The sequence below is a fragment of the Neovison vison genome, chromosome 11 (assembly GCF_020171115.1).
Source record: "Neovison vison isolate M4711 chromosome 11, ASM_NN_V1, whole genome shotgun sequence".
Lineage (NCBI taxonomy): Eukaryota > Metazoa > Chordata > Mammalia > Carnivora > Mustelidae > Neogale > Neogale vison.
Genome location: NC_058101.1, coordinates 26,600,859 through 26,618,660, shown reverse-complemented (window position 1 = coordinate 26,618,660; position 17,802 = coordinate 26,600,859). Strand labels below are relative to the sequence as shown.

General features: G+C 46.8%; 1 protein-coding gene across 2 annotated transcripts in view; it reads right to left on the bottom strand.

Moving 5' to 3' along the window:
* The window catches only part of USP46 (ubiquitin specific peptidase 46), a 57,638-nt gene that overhangs the window by 27,009 nt on the left and 12,827 nt on the right, over window positions 1-17,802 (bottom strand). For both annotated transcript variants that reach the window (XM_044225895.1, XM_044225896.1), the window contains exons 2-4: window positions 7,244-7,324; window positions 4,564-4,777; window positions 2,696-2,925 (exon numbers count right to left, since the gene is read on the bottom strand). In XM_044225895.1, coding sequence (XP_044081830.1) covers window positions 2,696-2,925; window positions 4,564-4,777; window positions 7,244-7,324 — 525 coding nt within the window. The remainder of the gene's footprint in view (window positions 1-2,695; window positions 2,926-4,563; window positions 4,778-7,243; window positions 7,325-17,802) is intronic.

Genomic DNA, 17,802 nt, shown 5'->3' with positions numbered 1-17,802 from the left:
TGCACAGGACAGTAACATGGAGGAGGCAAGAGAAAGGGCAGAAAATCCAGCAAGAAGTTATTGCAATTCAGCTGAGACTGGCAGTGAAGAGCTGGCGGGGGGCCAGGGGGTGGGGGTGGGGGGCTGCTGCTGAGCCGGGGCATGAGCCGTGGGGACTGAGAGAAGTGGAGGGTGGAGAAGAGACACAGCACGCAGAACCTGACGAAGGAGCAGCTTCAAGAACTGAGGTGAAGACAGTGCCAAGGAACGATCCCTCCCTTATCAAAAAGAGGGAAGAAAGGAAAAAAAGACTATAAATCTGCAAATTATAATATTTACAATATAGACCTGATTCTGATGTTTAAAAGGGAGTGAAGTTGGGCTAAAAATACATTCGGTATCAAGAAGAATAAAAGACGGCAATAGATTTAAAACACATTAAATGCTAAAAGTCACAAGTTCATCACAAAACAATAAAACAAAAGAAGGAAAAGGAGGTGAAATAGTCCACGAGGTCTAGCAATGCTGGGGAAGTGGTAAAAAAAAAAAAAAAAAAAAATTAACTAAGGCAAAGATGTATGTGGCAGTCTCTAGAGTAAACGCTAAGAGAATCTGGAACTAACGGTACCGCCGATGCCCAGATAAATAAATTAATAAATAAATAGTATCACAGATACAAAAGGCGACAAGAAAGGAAAAGGAATATAAATCAAGAGGGTTAACTACAGACAGAGTAGGACGGACGGCAGGACCATACTGCCATTTCACTGTACCTGTTAATACCACAGGATGCTTCCAGAATGTGGGAAATTCTACAGGACAAACATGATTTCTTGAGTAACTAAAATGCAAGGAAAAAAGGAAGGGAGGGGGAGCCGTGGGCGGTAACTTCTAGACGGAGACAGAACGGGCGGGAGGCAGTGTGTGAATGATGTTTAGATCCTTATGTGAATGAACCAACTGCTTAAAAAAAAAAATGGCATAATCAGAAAAACCTGAACAGTAAGGGAATAACGATGTAAAGGAATTATTTTTAGGGGTGATAATGGTAAAGTACTTTTGTTTAAAAAAAAAAAATGTCTTACCTTTAAGAGAGCTCTAACAACGTGGTGAAGAAACTATAAAGGAAATGATGAGTTTTCTGAGATTTGCTTAAAAATGACCAGGTTGGCAAGGGTGGGGGAGGAGGCATGAAACAAGAAATGATCGAGATGGGCCGGCGTGTTAACAGTCGTAGTAATGCCCATATGGGATTTACTCTACTCTTCTACTTCTGTACTCATTTGGATTTTACTGGAATATAAAATATAAAGGGACAGAAGGAAAAGGGAGGGAGGAAAGATCTCTAGATAGAAAAGTATGTGTAGAAAATGTTTTGGCAGGATGTATCTCAAAATGTTCAAGCGGTTCTCTCTGGGCAAATGTGATCTCAATTTTTAGAAAATGTTACAAATTCATCATCTCAGGGTGGGGAGATCACTGGTAACTTTTACTCTCTTCTTTCTCTTTTTGCTTAGCTATGTTTTCTAGCTGTTTCTACAATGAACAAATCAGAACATTGATTCAAAAACTGTTTAAAAGGACAGGAGAAAGATTGCCCAAAAAAAAAAAAAAACAAAAAACAAAAAAAAAAACCACAAAGAGCCTCCCACACAATCCACATTTCTTAATCATTTCTGGGTCCTAGTTCCTTTGCAGAAACTAATGAGAGGTACTCTCTCCCTCCTCCAGAAAGATGCACAATCCTACAGAATTTTTCTGAGCGATGTGAAGAAACGGAGAGATTGCTTATGAACTCAGAGACTTGCTATGTTGTGAGGAGTCACAGTACATAATAAGAGCTGACAATTCATTGCTTATTTGCTAGGTGCCAAGCACTGGCACACAGGCTCCGTTTGCTTTCCAACTATTAACTCATTTCATCCTCTCAAACAACTCGATGACGTAGGTGCTCTCATCGTACCCAATCTACAGATGAGGAGAGTGCAGACGGAGAGGCTGAATAATAAATCCGCCCAAGGTCCTGTAACTAAGGCTTGGCACAACCAGCATACGAACTCAGCAGCCTGGATCTAAAGTGGGCTTTTAACCACCGAATGATGAGGGCACTCACAGGGTCAAATCAAAGACACCAAGCAAACGTGACATCCTGAGTCATTCATGCTCTGGAGACCGTGTCTTCGAATTCAACGACAGGAAGAGCCTACTGTGTGCCAGACTCATCCAAACACACGAGCCCCCCCACACCCCTCCCCGGCCCTGGCAACAGCACTGGGAGGGACTCGTCCGCACGCCCAGCGAACTGGGGCGGAATCAAAAGCCAAGCCCGACTTCCAACTTCAAGTTCACCAACCCATAGCTGATTCCTTTAAGTTGGGGGGAATGGTTTAGTTTACGTCTCACATGACCTCTGAGTGACCAAACCCTTTTCAAGGTAACTGGTGAAGGTCAATTCACGGACCCTCCCATTTGCCCGTGACGCACAGCAATTCAGTTTTTGAGATTTTCCCCTCATCCGTCTGCTTGAGCCAGCGGAGACACCCTGGATGAGGACACGCTTCCCAAAGCCTGTTCCCGGGGCTCACAGACGTCAGCAGAAGCGTCCGCATCTGCTGCAGACATCTGCCGGGTGCCACAGCCCACAGCACACTCGTGCCCAACGGAGCCCGGACAGACAGGCCCAGGCCAGCTCCGCGCACGCCCTCCCAGTGCTTACAGTTTCACAGTTCAAGCATCGCGTTTCATTGGTCAGCGTTCCCTGAAAAATCTCGTGGACCCAGGTGAGTTCCGGTTTATTACTCTCTGCAGGCTCATTCATGTTGCCGTTTTTTAACTTCCCGTTCTGCTTCTCCTGCTTCTTCTCCTCCTGCAGGATGTCCGCAATGGTGTTTAGCAAATAATTTAAAAACTCATGAGCATCCTGCTGCATGTAGTTATCGAAGAGATCTGGAACAGAGAAGGTCATGAGTGCGAGCTGCGGTTCTTGAAAGGCAAACACAAAACGCTTCATTTTAAGCGCACACTTCAAGTTTCATACTGAAATGTCAACTGGACAGGTACCCCATCTATCCATCTCTATTCTGCAACTTTAAAGGGTAAACTTCAGAAGAATTTTTGTTTTTTTATCCTTTTTTCTACCACCCACCAAGAACTACACTTCCCCCAGGCTCCCTAAAGTCATCCCATATATAAAACGCAACCGGAATGTTTATCCTACAGAAAACCCCAGAAACTACATCATACGCTCCCTGATAAAATATCAATACTTAATATGATGTGACCGCCAATGATCCATTATTCATTCTGCAATTTTATCTAGAGCAACTGGGGTCTCTTCCCAAAGATCATCTTAATCCCTGGCCCAGACTGGAAGCAGCTTAAAGGAAACACATATGGGAGATGGGGGACCCCTGTATCTGACAGAGTTCTGAAACCAAATACAAAGGATTCCAGAAGCCTACTGCTGCTCCCTGCCATAAGGACAAACAATCAGGAGGCGAACGCAGCTGGAAAACTTCATTATTAATCATGTTCGTGATGAGACTCGGGAGTGCTCTGCTTCCTGCTCAGATTATTTTTATTCTGGTACATATAAACTACAACAACTTTAAAAGACAGCAATCAAATTAAATGAGACTTTATAAAACAAACATCTGATTAACTGTGCAAGTCTGCTGCAGGAAGGCTGGAATCTAGGATAAACACAAGTTGCTGTATCAACTATTTCTAGTCGTAGAAATTACCAATGCAAAGCTTCCGGAACAAGCTCATCTCTACTACCACTTTTCCCGAAAAAGAAGATAGAAAAACCAGGGGGGGGAAAAAAATCAGGTGACAGCAGGACATTTTAATAATATAAAGATTCCAATTTAATATCCTTCAATTGTCTTAGGCAAAAGTCAGAGGTATTCTTTTTAAAACAGCAAGGCCTCTGATTAGAAAATATACTTCTACTTTAATCACTTATGACAAGTTTATATGAGTACTATTTTATTCGATTATTATACCAACCTATGTATTCCTACCTGCGTTCTGCTTACAAGGCTGCCTTGGGCAATTTCTCTCTCACAAAGGTCCTACCCAGAAAAACAACTCCCAAGGTGGAACAAATAAAAAACCATTCCAAAACGGAATGATAAATCTGAATTTATATGCATGTTTTTTAATGCAGATTTATTTTATGTTAGCGGGGTAGAAATGGAGAATTACATCTTCTTTTTATTTTTATTTTTTTTTAAAGATTTTTTATTTATTTATTTGACAGAGAGAAATCACAAGTAGACGGAGAGGCAGGCAGAGAGAGAGAGAGAGGGAAGCAGGCTCCCTGCTGAGCAGAGAGCCCAATGCGGGACTCGATCCCAAGACCCTGAGATCATGACCTGAGTCAAAGGCAGCAGCTTAACCCACTGAGCCACCCAGGCGCCCTACATCTTCTTTAAAAAAAAAAAAAGGTGATTTTTGAGTTGACTCTTTTTCCCTTTCAAAAAAAAAAAAAAAAAAAAAGAAAAGGCAGAGGGGAGAGTCCTTTGGGGGGAGCCACAGAATGATGAATTCATATTTCGGGCCCTTAAACCCAGGACTCACCGTTCTCTTTTCTCAGCCGCGAGATGAACTTCTTTGGTGGGATCACGCCAACCTTCTTCTTCTGCGTGGCGATGCTGTGGAAGAGGTCTGCCAGGCACGTCAGTAAGTTTTCCTTCTTTTTTTGCTGGGCCTTGTATGCCAGCACATTCTCCCGGAACGGCCGGCAGAAGTACAAGGCCTGCAGCACGGAGTTACAGTAGCACGTGTTTCCGAACTGCCGAGGGACAACAGGGGCACTTCAGCTCACGGTCCGAGGAAGCCCACCCTCCGGGAACCAGCCCAGACCCCCCAGGGGCAGCGTCCTGCTCGCCACGTGAGAGACGAGCAAACCACTCGCCACACCGGGGACTCTCTGAGCACCAGGGAAAGGAATGAAATTTACATCCACCTGGGGCCTCTCGAGCCCATAAAAGTCCCTAAAATGATATGAGCTTTGGTTTAAAAAGAAAAAAATCTAAGGAGACCTTGTGGTGCTTAAAAGGGGGGGGGTGGGAGAAAAATGAACAGGCAAGTAGCGAAGAGAGGTCCCACTGAAACACATGGAAACCACTAGGACAGAAACTAAAAAATCCATCAGAAAGAAACCCAGGAACTAGGAGCCATTTGCTCAGGTGAAATACCCTTAACTCCATGGGAACTTGCTCTAGTTTTTCTCCGTCAAGATTCTAGCGCCCCTGCTCATCGCTTCAGAACGCAAGTCCTCACTTACTCCAGAGCAACGGAGGCAAAGAGGGGTCCCCCCTGGGTCATCCCACCAGCCTCTCCCCCTCCAGCTCCTAAGTCTCTCTCCATCTGGTTTCTGCCAAGATGGCGAGTGTCCCAACACGACAGCACTCGGTTCCTGCTCTCCTACGTACTCACACGAGGATCCACGCCACAATATTTTGTTCCTCTCAAGAACCATGGACACTCAGATTATGATCAAAGAGGGAAAATGCCATCGTCTCACTGGTTTTCCACAGACTGTGACTCCGTGGCAGAGCACAGCCGGGACTATCGCTATCCCTTTAGAGTTTTCCACACATAGGAAAACGAAAAGGGAAAAATTTAAAGGAATCACAAGATTAATAACATAGATTTCAAGACGCTGTGTAAGACTAAAATATAACATGAACATCTTCTCAAGACTGCTTGTTGGCTGGTGTGCCATTTTCCCAAGAGGGAAACAGATGCTCCGCCATACTTAATGTGACATTTCTACGTGTGCGAAGATAGAACATTTCCTATTTTTACATACTTTAATCTACTTTGACACAATTATGTAACAGGAGACAAACCTCTTTTTAAAGAGAAGCTGGAACTTTCATGAATTGCTATTTGAAGTGAACATAAATGAAGCTATTAATACATTTAATCTCACAACGCTTCCACAAACTAGGAAATGGCCTTCATTCTTTTCTCCCCATTCGTATATTCCCTAGCAAAGGCAGAATTTCTTACAACTTGAGTAACTATCTTCACAGAGCTAAGCAGAGGCCTGTGCATAATGACTAGAAAAAGCTAATAAAATTAGGAGTCAGTGTTTCACCCACACAACGCCCTATATTCCCGTGCATCCTGTGCCCTTCGACTCACTGCCTCGCCCTGACCTAGACACATTTCAATAATGCTTGGCGCCAAGCCGGGGATGACTCCCGGGAAAGAAAAGGAACTAACATTCACGGAGTGTCCACTGTGTGTTTCAGACTCCCGTCAGGCTCCTCACTAGGAGCTCTCACCGATCCTTCACTATAACTCACGAAATAGAGGTCGCACGGTCTCCACTTTACAGCTGGGGAAATGGAGGCTCAGAGAGGCCAAGTGACTTGCTCGAGACTACACAGCTAGTAAACAGCACGGGCACAATTTAGACTCAGTCCATATTACTTCAAAGCCAACGTTCTTTCCATGAGCCACACGTGGCATTCACTCACTGAGAACTTTTCTAGCCTCCCCAGTGGAAATTACCACTTATAACACGTGGGTATGGGCAGATTCCGCTGAGAGCCATTGTTCCCGAAAACCGGATTCTTAGGAGTTAACTCCTGGTGTGTGGAAAACCTCCGTGCCAGAGTGGGAAGGATCGGGTGAGGAAGAAAGCTCACAAGGGTAGCAAGTAATATGGCCTCAGTACTTAGGATCAACTTACCAAGGAAGCAGAGCCTGCCAAGCGTGGGCACACACAAGGGAGCCACTGCCGAGCACAGACAAAATTGGGCCAAGGAATTCTGCGATCCACGGGTCCCGGTTCTCCCCCACAACCCACCTCTGTTTTAAGTACCACCATCAACTTATATGGTTAAACAGTTACTGGGGATGAGCTGGTAATACCTTTAACGCTCTGTACTGACGCGTACTGAAACAGAGACTGCCCAAGGAGCTCGTCCAGATGATACAAGCTGATCTGGACATAAAGTCTAACAAAACTGCTCCGAAAGTTATGTGTACAAAGGAAATCATGTAAGTTGGGTGGGAGGGGGGGTGAGAATCCAACCCAACAAGGCAATAATTACACCCATTTTCTGGGACAGCTGACACTTCTAAAAACTGGACTAAACTTCTCCCTTCCCAACATTTGTCATTCTTAGGAACTAAGGCACATGAACAATTATTTAAAAATTGGTAGTAAGGAAAACTACCATTAAGTTGCTTCAAATGCTCTCAAACATTTGATTAAAAATAGTAATTTTTGAATACTTACGTTGACCAATCCAAAGTAGTGTTCATTGATTGGAAACTGCTCTGGACCAATGTCTTTTTCCAGAGCAGAGGCATTGGTGCCCTGAAAGAGAAAAAGAAAGTTCCGTTGTAGGTAAAATGGACAACAGACCCTTAGCAGAGTCTCTGTTGATCCCCGGGTCCTCATGGTGGTTGGTGATGTTCACGCTAGGAAAAAACGTGTCAGAAGTAAATCAGCAAAAGAATTAATAATGTCAGCCTTATTCTTCCCCTCATCCAACCTAATCATCCCTTCAAACCTGCTCTACTTGGTGGCTTCAATGATCTTCTAACAGGAAAGTTAGTCAGATAGGCAAAGAAGCAAACTATCATTAAGAACTTGTGAATAAACCATGTTTAAGCTCGACAGCTTTTATAATACTTAGTGGTCTAAAGATTCATATCACCACTCTCGAACTCCATTTCTCCTTTCTGATGAAGACTTACTGTGCACCCACTATGTGCCAGGCACTGTTCTAGGCAGTGGCACTCCAAAAGAGAACGAAACAGACAAGGAAGCCCACTTTCACGGAGCTCACATTTTAGCGAATGAAGATAGCCGGAAAGAAAAAGCAAATACGCTAGACAGTATACTGGAAACGTGAGTGCCGAGACAAAAAATGAAGTCGGAACTGAGGGTGTGGACCTCAAGCAGGAGGGGTGGAGGAGAGGTATGGAGGCAGGGTGGAGTGAGGACAGTTGACACTTTCAACGGGGTGGTGGGGGGAGGGGTCTTACCTGGGAAAGTGAAATGCCCAAGGAATGTCGTGAATAAGGGAGCAATGCCCTTTAAAACCCAACACTTCCCAAATGCATCAAATTAGTAAGTCAAGTTTAACACTCCAACAAGACAGTGGGAAGTTACTGGGTAGTCCCACTATGTGCCAGGGACTGTGCTACTGACTCTCGCAACAATCCTACAGGTAAGTACTATCATAACCCCCATTTAATAGGAACATAAGGTTTACAAGTTAGAAATCTGCCCAAGGACCACAGTCTATAAGTGGCAGAGCTGGGACCTGAACCCAGGAGTCACAGTTGGGAGACAACGATCTTAACAAATGCTAGGAGAGCAACCACATCGAACAAACTACTAAGGGCCAAGTGTTTTCCATGTCCTCTAGGTCCATTATACGGCCCACCACTCTGAATTCCTTTTCCTGTCTTCTGAGACTTTGAGTTCGGTGATCATCTGTGTGTTCAACAGTTTCAGTGTGTTTGTGTGTGTGTGTGTGTGTGTGTGTATGTAGTTTTCACCACCTTTCATAATAATGCAACCCCATATATAATGCCGAATCTTTTATTTTTTTTTTTAAAGATTTTATTTATTTGAAAGACAGAGATCACAAGCAGGCCAAGAGGCAGGCAGAGAGAGAGGGGGAAGCAGGCTCCCTGCTGATCAGAGATCCTGACATGGGGCTCGATCCCAGGACCCTGAGATCATTACCTGAGCCGAAGGCAGAGGCTTAACCTACTGAGCCACCCAGGCGCCCCAATGCCGAATCTTTTAAATAATGTTTAGCATATTATAGCAGGATTTTATGGCATAGACAAAATCACTAAGAACTTTCAAAAAAGCTCTATCCCAATCATAAATCAATACAAATAATGCATATTAAATACCCCCACAGCCATATCGGAAGCAGCATTAGAATATATGGCTTAGAGCCCAGGAAGAATGTCAGATATAAAAGTACAGCACACGGAGACAGAGCTCATTAAATCTCCCTTTACGAGGCAGCCATATATTCAAGTTGATCCGTGCTTTTTGCTATTCAGGAATTCTTGGATCGAGTCTGCTTCTTTCAACCTATCTTAATACTTTCCCATTGGAGGGGGGCTGGAGAGGTGAACATTCATACGGAGGGCAAAGTTTAAGAGAAAAAAACCTATTCAAAACACCCGTCCTTCTGAGGCCCACGCCCCCCAGTGCTGGCCTCCTGTCTCCTCCCGTGGCTGACCCACCTTTACCCTCCGTCTCCTGCCGTCATCAGGATGGTCCCCACCCCCATGTGGGGGAGCAGTCCCACAGTCTGCTCTCTCCGTCCCTGGAGGTCCCGTTTTCCAGCGGTCTCCTCCTCCACTCCACTCTACACCTCGCTCCCAGAGACGTCCTCCGGATCTGCTCGCTGCCCTGACGTCCACCCAGGCTCAGCTCCGGCTGCCGGCTTCCTGAGGCATCCCAGCACCACACTCCATGTGCTGCCCAGAACCTCTCGCTCCCCTTCTTTCTTATTCAGCTCAGAGCCCAGGGATCATGACTTCCACGGCTCTTACAAACAACCTACACCTTTGTCCTTTGGGCACACCACCTAGCGAAGACCAACCCAGCAAGAACCGAACTGTCCACCTTCTCTGAACACATACCCCCCCACAGATGTGCAATGCTAGTGGGAGTCACACAGCCAAGCTGGCTGGATTCACCCGAATTCACTCAAGTGGCCCTGAGCAGGTCCCACTTCAACCAATGGCTCTTCAGGGCACTCATTCTCCACGCCACGACGACAATTTCCAACCTTCCCGGAGGAGATCTCCTCTGGATCTCCTCTGTGCCTCTCCCTCGCCTCCGACTCAATACAGGGGAAAAAAAATTAACTGAATTTAACTAAACCAGCAGGGAGGAACTCCCTTAATTTCACTCCCAAACCTTCCAACCTAGGTCCCTCGGTTAATGAAGGAGACCTCTCTCTTGTCCAAGCCGATGTCTCCTCTACGGTTAGATCCTTCCCATCAGAATTGAACATGCCTGTCGTAAAGGCTCGTGGCAGATGTTGACACCGTGTCATTTCTTCCCGGGGCTCTGAAGGTCAACGTGAAGAATTTAGCAAGCCTCAGCGCCTCTCCCACTAAAAGCACATGCGTGCACACTCTCCCACACCTCTCCCCCAGTGACCTCCTCCAGTGTCACCGTCGCATCACGGCTCAACTTCTTTAAAGAACTCTCTATTCCGAAACAACTACAGATGAGTCAGATAGAACGTCTAAGATTTGTTTTAAATAATCCAGTGGTGAGGGGCCCCTGAAGAGCTCAGCCGGTTAAGCGTCTGCCTTTGGCTCAGGCCATGATCCCAGGGTCCTGGGATGAAGCCCTGCTCAGCGGGAAGCCGCCTTCTTCCACTCCCTCTGCCTCTCCACCCAGCTTGTGCGCTCTCTCTCATGCCTGCACACGCTCTCAAATAAATAAATAAACAAACAAATAAAAACTTAAACAACGACAATAAAATCCAGTGCTGAGGTACAGAGACGTGGGGATATAATTTCGTTGTTGAAGCTGAGTGCTGGGTAGTGGGGCTTCTTCCACCATTCCATCTACACCACAACACGTACGTGTACCGGGGGCGCCTGGGTGGCTCAGTGGGTTAAGCCTCTGCCTTCGGCTCAGGTCATGATCTCAGGGTCCTGGGTCAGAGTCCCACATCAGGCTCTCTGCTCAGCGAGGAGCCTACTTCCCCCCGCTCTTTCTGCCTGCCTCTCTGCCTACTTGTGATATCTGTCAAGTAAATAAATAAAATCTTTAAAAAAAAAAAAAAAAAAGTACCTATACAGGCAGGGTAATGGTCCTTTGAAGAGCCCGTGTCCTAATTTCCAGAACTTGTGATTATATTTCCTTAATGGCAAAGGGAAATTCAGGCTGTAGATGGGATTAATTTGCCAGTCGGCTGACCTTAAGATAGCGGGACTGTCCCGGATTCTCTTGGTGGGTTCAAAGTGATCACAAACAGCCTTAAAAGTGGGATACGGAAGCAGAATGGTAGATGAGAGTGATGCCATGTGTGAAGGACTCCATCGGCCTTTGCCAATCTCAAAGATGAAGGAAGGGGGCCAGGAGCCAAGGAACCCAGGCAACCTCTAGAAACTGGAAAAGGGAAGACACAGTCTCTGCTAGAGCCTCCAGGCAGGATTCACCCCGTACGACCTTCATGTTCGCTCAGGGAGGCCCACTTCAGAGCTCTGACCTCCAGAACCGCAAAATGATAAATCCGGATTGTTTAAGGCACTGAGTTATGGTACTTTGTGATAGCAGCAACAGGACGCTAATACAATTTGTTAGAGATTGTCCGTAATACTCTTGAAGGCTTGTCTCTCTTTCCTCACCTCCACATCTCTCGTCTGGATTCTACCCCCACTTCATCCCTGATGTGCTCCAAACACGGCCAACTCCAGGGCGCACTTTGAGCGGCTGGCCTTCTCCAGGCACTGGGGCCTCTTCTCCATGTCCCTCTCTAGGGTCTGAGCAATAGCCACTCATGGGGCCTCAAGCAGCAGCTACCATTTCCAACTTCATCTTCATCCCAGAAAACTTACTTCTGAGCTCCTTCAGACTGGATGCGTACAATGGCTTGAGGCGCTCCCAATCAGTCTACTCCAAACTAGAGCCTCCCCTTCTCCTTCTCCCCAAATCCAACCCTTTCCTGGTCTTTCCTGACAGAGTAAATGACAATGCTGCTGCCTGCTTTCTGGCCATGAGGAGATCTAGCCTGGGGGCCTTCCCTGACCCACCCACCCTGTCTTTGGGTTCTCTCTCCTTCCACCTCTCAGGCCATTTGCTCCTCTTTAATCTCCTGTCATCACGAGCAAGGCCAGGCCACTCTCACTGGAGCTATGACAGCGTCCTAACACCCATGTCCCCACCTCTAACCCCACCTCAACATGGCAGTACGAGTATTCTCCGTAAATACAAATCTACTCCAAAACCACCAAGTCCCCCCTGCTGTCTCTGGGGTCAGCTCTGGCCACCCACGCCTTGCCTGTCAGGACCGACTTCATTCCACTCCTCACACGCCTCACACGCCTCACACTCCCCACCCCCATCTGAAGGTCCTTCCCCAGCTTCTTCACCAGGCTGCGCCCCATCACGCTCTCAGGGAATCCCTCGCTGACCACCCCCAGGCTCCGGGAGTGCCTGTCTCGGAAAGTAGAATGGCCCCTGCAAGATGTCTGCGCCCTCATCCCTGGAGCTGTGAATCTGTGACCCCACATGGCAAACAGGATTGTGCAGGTGTGATTAATTTAAGGATCTTGAGATGGGGACATGACCTGGATTATGTGGGTGGGCCCGGGGTAACCACAAGGTCCACAGAGGAAGGAGACAAGAGGCAAGAGTGCAGAGACGCGCCAACAGAAGCAGAGTTCCAAGGGGGGATGTGAAGACGGAGGAAGGGCTGTGAGCTGTGAAATGTAGGCAGCCGCAGACACTGGAAAGGACAAGGGAATACATCCTCCCTCAGAGCCTCTGGAAGGTGTGCAGCCTGGTGACACCTTGATTTTAGGACATTTGACCTCTGGAGCTCTAAGAGAATAAATGTGTCATTTGAAACTACTAAGTATGTGGTGTTTTTTTTTACAGCAGCAATAGGAAACTTCCACCACATAAGCCCTGCTTCCCACCCGGGGCACCTGTATGACATCCCTACCTGGCTGCGAGGGAGGCTGGCAAGAGTGGTCTTCACCTGAGCAGCCATGACTAATGAACATTAGAAATGGAAAATGGAGGGGCGCCTGGGGGGCTCAGTCAGTTAAGCGTCTGCGTTCGGCGCGGGTCATGATCTCAGGGTCCTGGGATCAAGCCCCACATCGGGCTCTCTGCACAGTGGGGAGCCTGCTCCCCCCACCCGTCTGCCTGTCTACTTGTGATCTCTCTGTCAAATAAATAAATAAAATCTTAAAAAATGGGGCACCTGGGTGGCTCAGTGGGTTAAGCCGCTGCCTTTGGCTCAGGTCATGATCTCAGGGTCCTGGGATCGAGTCCCACATTGGGCTCTCTGCTCAGCAGGGAGCCTGCTTCCCTTCCTCTCTCTCTGCCTGCTTCTCTGCCTACTTGTGATCTCTCTCTGTCAAATAAATAAATAAAAACACTTAAAAAGAAATCTTAAAAAAAAAATAGAAATGGAAGATGGATAATGAGGAACAACTAGCAGGCAATGTCTCAGAGGGTCCTTGTGGCAAGGTATGTAACAGAGAACAAGGTAGAAACAATCTGAACTGGTTAAAAAGTTACAGTGAACCCTATGACGGAGTCCCGTGCAGCTATTTAAAAAGTAAAGTTAATGGGCACCTGGATGACTCAGTCGCTTAAGCATCCAACACTTCGTTTCAGCTCAGGTCATGATCTCGAGGTTGTGGGATCAAGCCCCATGTCGGGCTCTGCCCTGAGCTCATAATCTGCTTCAGATTCTCTCTCTCTCTCACTCCCTTGCATGTGCAACCAGTGAAGCTGCCACACAGGTACTGCTATAAAATCTGTACAAGATACAGTAGTAAGTTAAAGCATGTTAGAGAGTGACGACGCATAGGCCAATACTGGAAATGTCGCTCATTTCATCAACAGACGCAGAGCCTTGCTTTTTGCCCAGCACTCGACCTGAGGCCCACACGTGAACACAGCCGACCAGGCCTGCCCGCACTCACCGCCCCTGCACTAAAGGAAGCCCCTTCCAGAATACCACAGAAATCATTCATGTCATCCCTAGGGCCTAGGGGAGGGGCTGGGAGATCACCAAGGGGCTTTTCAGGTTCTCTTCTCAACCATTTACATGTTTTACTCTGAGCATGTATTATTTTTGTCATACAAAAAGTTTAATAAAAATTAGCAAACTAATATCCAGCAGACCAGCTATCTAAAGCCCACAGCATGTAATTCAGAGTGCATTTGGCCATTTTCTTCCTCCCAGTAGGAATGTGCCCTTGGTGTTGGTCACTCCGCTCTCTTGGCCTCGGTTTCCTGGCTGAGAGGGGAGAGAGGCTGGTGTCCAGCCCATCTGACCGCTCGGGGGGCGGGGAGAGTCCAGCAGAACCCAGGCTGTCACCAACACGATGTCAACGGCAGGGCAGCCTACAAAGCCGGGAGCCTGCGTTCCTGCTCGCGCCCCGCGCAGAAGCACAAAAGACAGAGTGGGAGGCATGGAGGGTGATCGCTCCGAGGCCAGATGCTGAACAAAAAACCCAATCTGTGGTGGTAAATCACAGGGTCTGGAGGTATAGAAGCACAAAGATCTTATTTCCATCAGTAAAAAATTTGGTGGCCTTTGAAAAACAATGTGCCACACTTTATTAAAAATAGAATCTGGGCTGGGACAAGTTCCAACAAGAAGACTGTAATGTTAGCTCTTCAGAGCCCTTCTGAGAGCAATTCTGTGACTGCCGAGGGGGGGCTACAAAATCAGCAAATAAACACCAAGAACAACCGGGAAGGGGGAAGCGTAGATGCCTCAGATGCACAGAGAAAAGGCGTTTCTTTTCAAAGCGATTTTAAAAGCAGTTTATAAGGAAAGCATATTAGAATGTCTTCCACGGGGGAATAAAAAAGACACAGAACCTCGCCCCAGAGAATGATACCATCAGAACGACACTGCGAGGTCTATAAAAGCCGATGAGACGATCGCCATCATATGGCAGTGCCTGAGCAGAAAACCGCAGAGACCAGGAAGCGTCCCTGGAGATCAGCTAGACCCATTTCACAGACAATAAAACCAAGGCCCAGAGAAGTAAGCCTCCTTGCCTAAGATCACCTCGAGACAGCCCACTTCTGCGAATCCTAGGATAGGCGGCCTCGCTCAAGGCTGCCCAAAGAAGGGACACACACACAAAAGGCCAGAAACAACATGTAAGGATTTCCTGAGTACTCAGAGAACAAGCTTTTAATAAAAAGTCAAGGGTTGAAATATATGACAAAGTGAATGTTGTTGGCTGAAAACACATTTTAAGGTCTATGTTCAAAAGGCCATTCTACTTATCAAGTTAAGTTTTCAAAGTACAAACATACACCAAGAACGAGCTTTCACAAGGACTGGTAGTCCCTGACTTCTGATGACTGAAGGTCATTTTTACAGCCTCCCAGAGAGAGTGAAATGAAAATGAGGTGACACAGCCCGAGAGCTCAGGATGAGTCAGGAGCCACCTGCCACAATTTAGGGATGGTTACGGAGGAGTTGCATCATTAGTCATCATAACAACAAAAGATAACACACATCAGCCTTACTACGCCCAGTCACTGCCGTCAGGACGGGATGTGTATTTTACTCCTGTCACCATTACCTCACCATTTAACTCTGGAGGTGAATGCCATTATTGTCCACATTTTAAAGATAAGAGGACTGGGACCTAGAGACGGTAGTGAACTTTATCCAAGTTCGCACAGCCAAGTGCGGCGAACTGGGTTTGAACTCACCCCAGGAGGCTCCCGACAACGAAACTGTTCTGACTCTCAAGGAGCGTCAAGAGAATCCCAGAATGGCAGAAGGAAAACTTGAAGAGGTCACAAAGCTGTACAGGCAAACCCCTAACTCCAAGGCACCCCATGAAATAGCCACAGTGAGCAGCACACCTGTCCTTTTCTATAGAATCTCTACAGGACACTGCAACCTGTTTAAAGCAAATATACAACAGAGGTTGGAAGTCAGGAAAAACTCGGGATGTAGTCAATAGAAAAACGGACTTTCTTTTGCCCCAAATGGTTTTAAGTGCTGTGAACCTTTAGCCAAGCAGGAAAAGTAAATAATATTAAGTTTAACAAGGCAAAAAGAGAAAACAGCATCAAAAAGTAGAAATGAGGGCACCTGGATGGCTCAATCCGCTAAGTGTCTACCTCCGGCTCAGGTCATGATCCCAGCCCCGCATCAGGCTCCCTGCTCACCAGAGAGCCCGCTTCCCCCTCTATCCCTCTCCCCTACCTTGCTCTCTCGCTCTCTCAACAATAAATAAAATCTTTAAAACAAAATAGAAATGAGTTCTAAGGGGTAAAACACTTTATACCTAATAATGAAATAATGTGCAATCTTACTGCTCTAACTTGTAAATTTTTAGTTACTGACGGTTATATAAGGAAAACAATGTCATAGAAAAAGAACCTACCACAAGAACGCATAACAAAATATATTTTTTTAGACTTTTTTTTTTTTTTAAATTTTAAAGTAACCTCTTACACCCAATGTGGATCTCAAACCCACAACCCCTGAGATCAAGAATCACACGCTCCAGGAGCGCCTGGGTGGCTAAGTCAGTGAAGCATCCAACTCCTGATTTTGGCTCAGATCGTGATCTCAGGGTTGTGAGATCGAGCGCCCCAACGGGCTCCAAGCTCAGTGCAGAATCGCTTGGGATTCTCCCTCTCCCTTTGTCCCTTCCCCGACTCATGCGCTCACTCTCATTCTCTCTCTCTCTCTCTGTCTCTCTTGTTCCAAAAAAAAAGTCACACGCTCCAGCTGAGCCAGCCAGGCACCCCAAAATGTGTTATTAATACAGCTTGCTCAATTCTCAGTGTTAAGATTATAACGGGGTGAGGGTGTGGGGAAGGGGGAGAGAACTGGTATGAATTATATATCAGGAAAGTTTCCTTTTTTTTTTTTTTTTTTAAATCCAAAGGAAGCTGCGAGCTATCTGTCATACCTCTAAAAAATAGAAATACAGGCTGTAATTCTGAACAAAATATCCACTGTAGCTCTAAAAGACAGAAATGCAGGCTCAGAACTGGTGTGGCCACTTCCCTGGCCCTTGAGCTACGGCCCCCACTTTCCCTTCTCCTCACCAGTTCGCTTCGATGCCACTTCTTCAAAGCTACCTTCCTTTACCTCTCTCTCACAGAATCCTGTATGGAACGTCATAAAACTTACCATGATTTGTATTAACATCCTGGTGATTATTTAACATGTTTTCCCGCTGAACCACAGGTTGGGAAGTGATGGTCCATGGACCAAATCAGGCACAGCTACTTTTGTAAATAAAGTTGTACTGGCATACGGTCACAACTGTCCACTGATTTATTGCAGCTACTTTCACAATAGTGGAGTAGTTGTGACTGAGACACTGTGGCCCAAAAAGCCCAATATCTTTACCATCTAGCCCTTGACCGAAAAGCCTGGTGATCTCTACACGAGACCATAACCTCCATGAAGCCAGGCTCTATCAGGTCTGGTTGGTTTGCCAGGACCTAACAGAGCCTCTGGCGTGTAATAAGGTGCCGACATCAATCTGCCGACTGAGTAATGTGCAGACGGGGGCAAGGGGGTAAGTAGAACAGGCCACGCATTCAGAGACTGCACGTCTATACATTCCATTCCTCTCGTCCGCTCTTGTCCAGCCCAAGCCAGATTACACTTATTATCCTTCTTCTACTCCTAAAGAAAGGGAGAGAACCTGCTCACCTTCACTCCATCTGTAAAGGCAGAGACACGACTCTAATGTAGGCCATTCGGATTCCGAGCCCAGGCCCCTGACCGCCAGTCAGGGGAGAGGATCTTCTCATTCATATTTTTAGTAATCCCCGAGCTGCAGATCCAGGGACTAGGCAGAGAGCCAGAGCTGCCTCCGAGCACGTGGTCCCTGGCTCTCAGGCACTCACGCCCTCGTCACCTAACCCCCCAGTGGCGCGACAGCCCAAGGTGGCTATGGATGTCCGTCCTGCTCAGACAGCAGACCGGTCACCCAGTCCCAGGGAACAACACTGAACAAAACTCTCCATTCAGAAAAATCATTCCCAGGGACTCCCCAGCCCTGAGGTTAATGGAGGTTGATGACCTAGCCAAGGTCAGGTGTTCGTATGAAGCA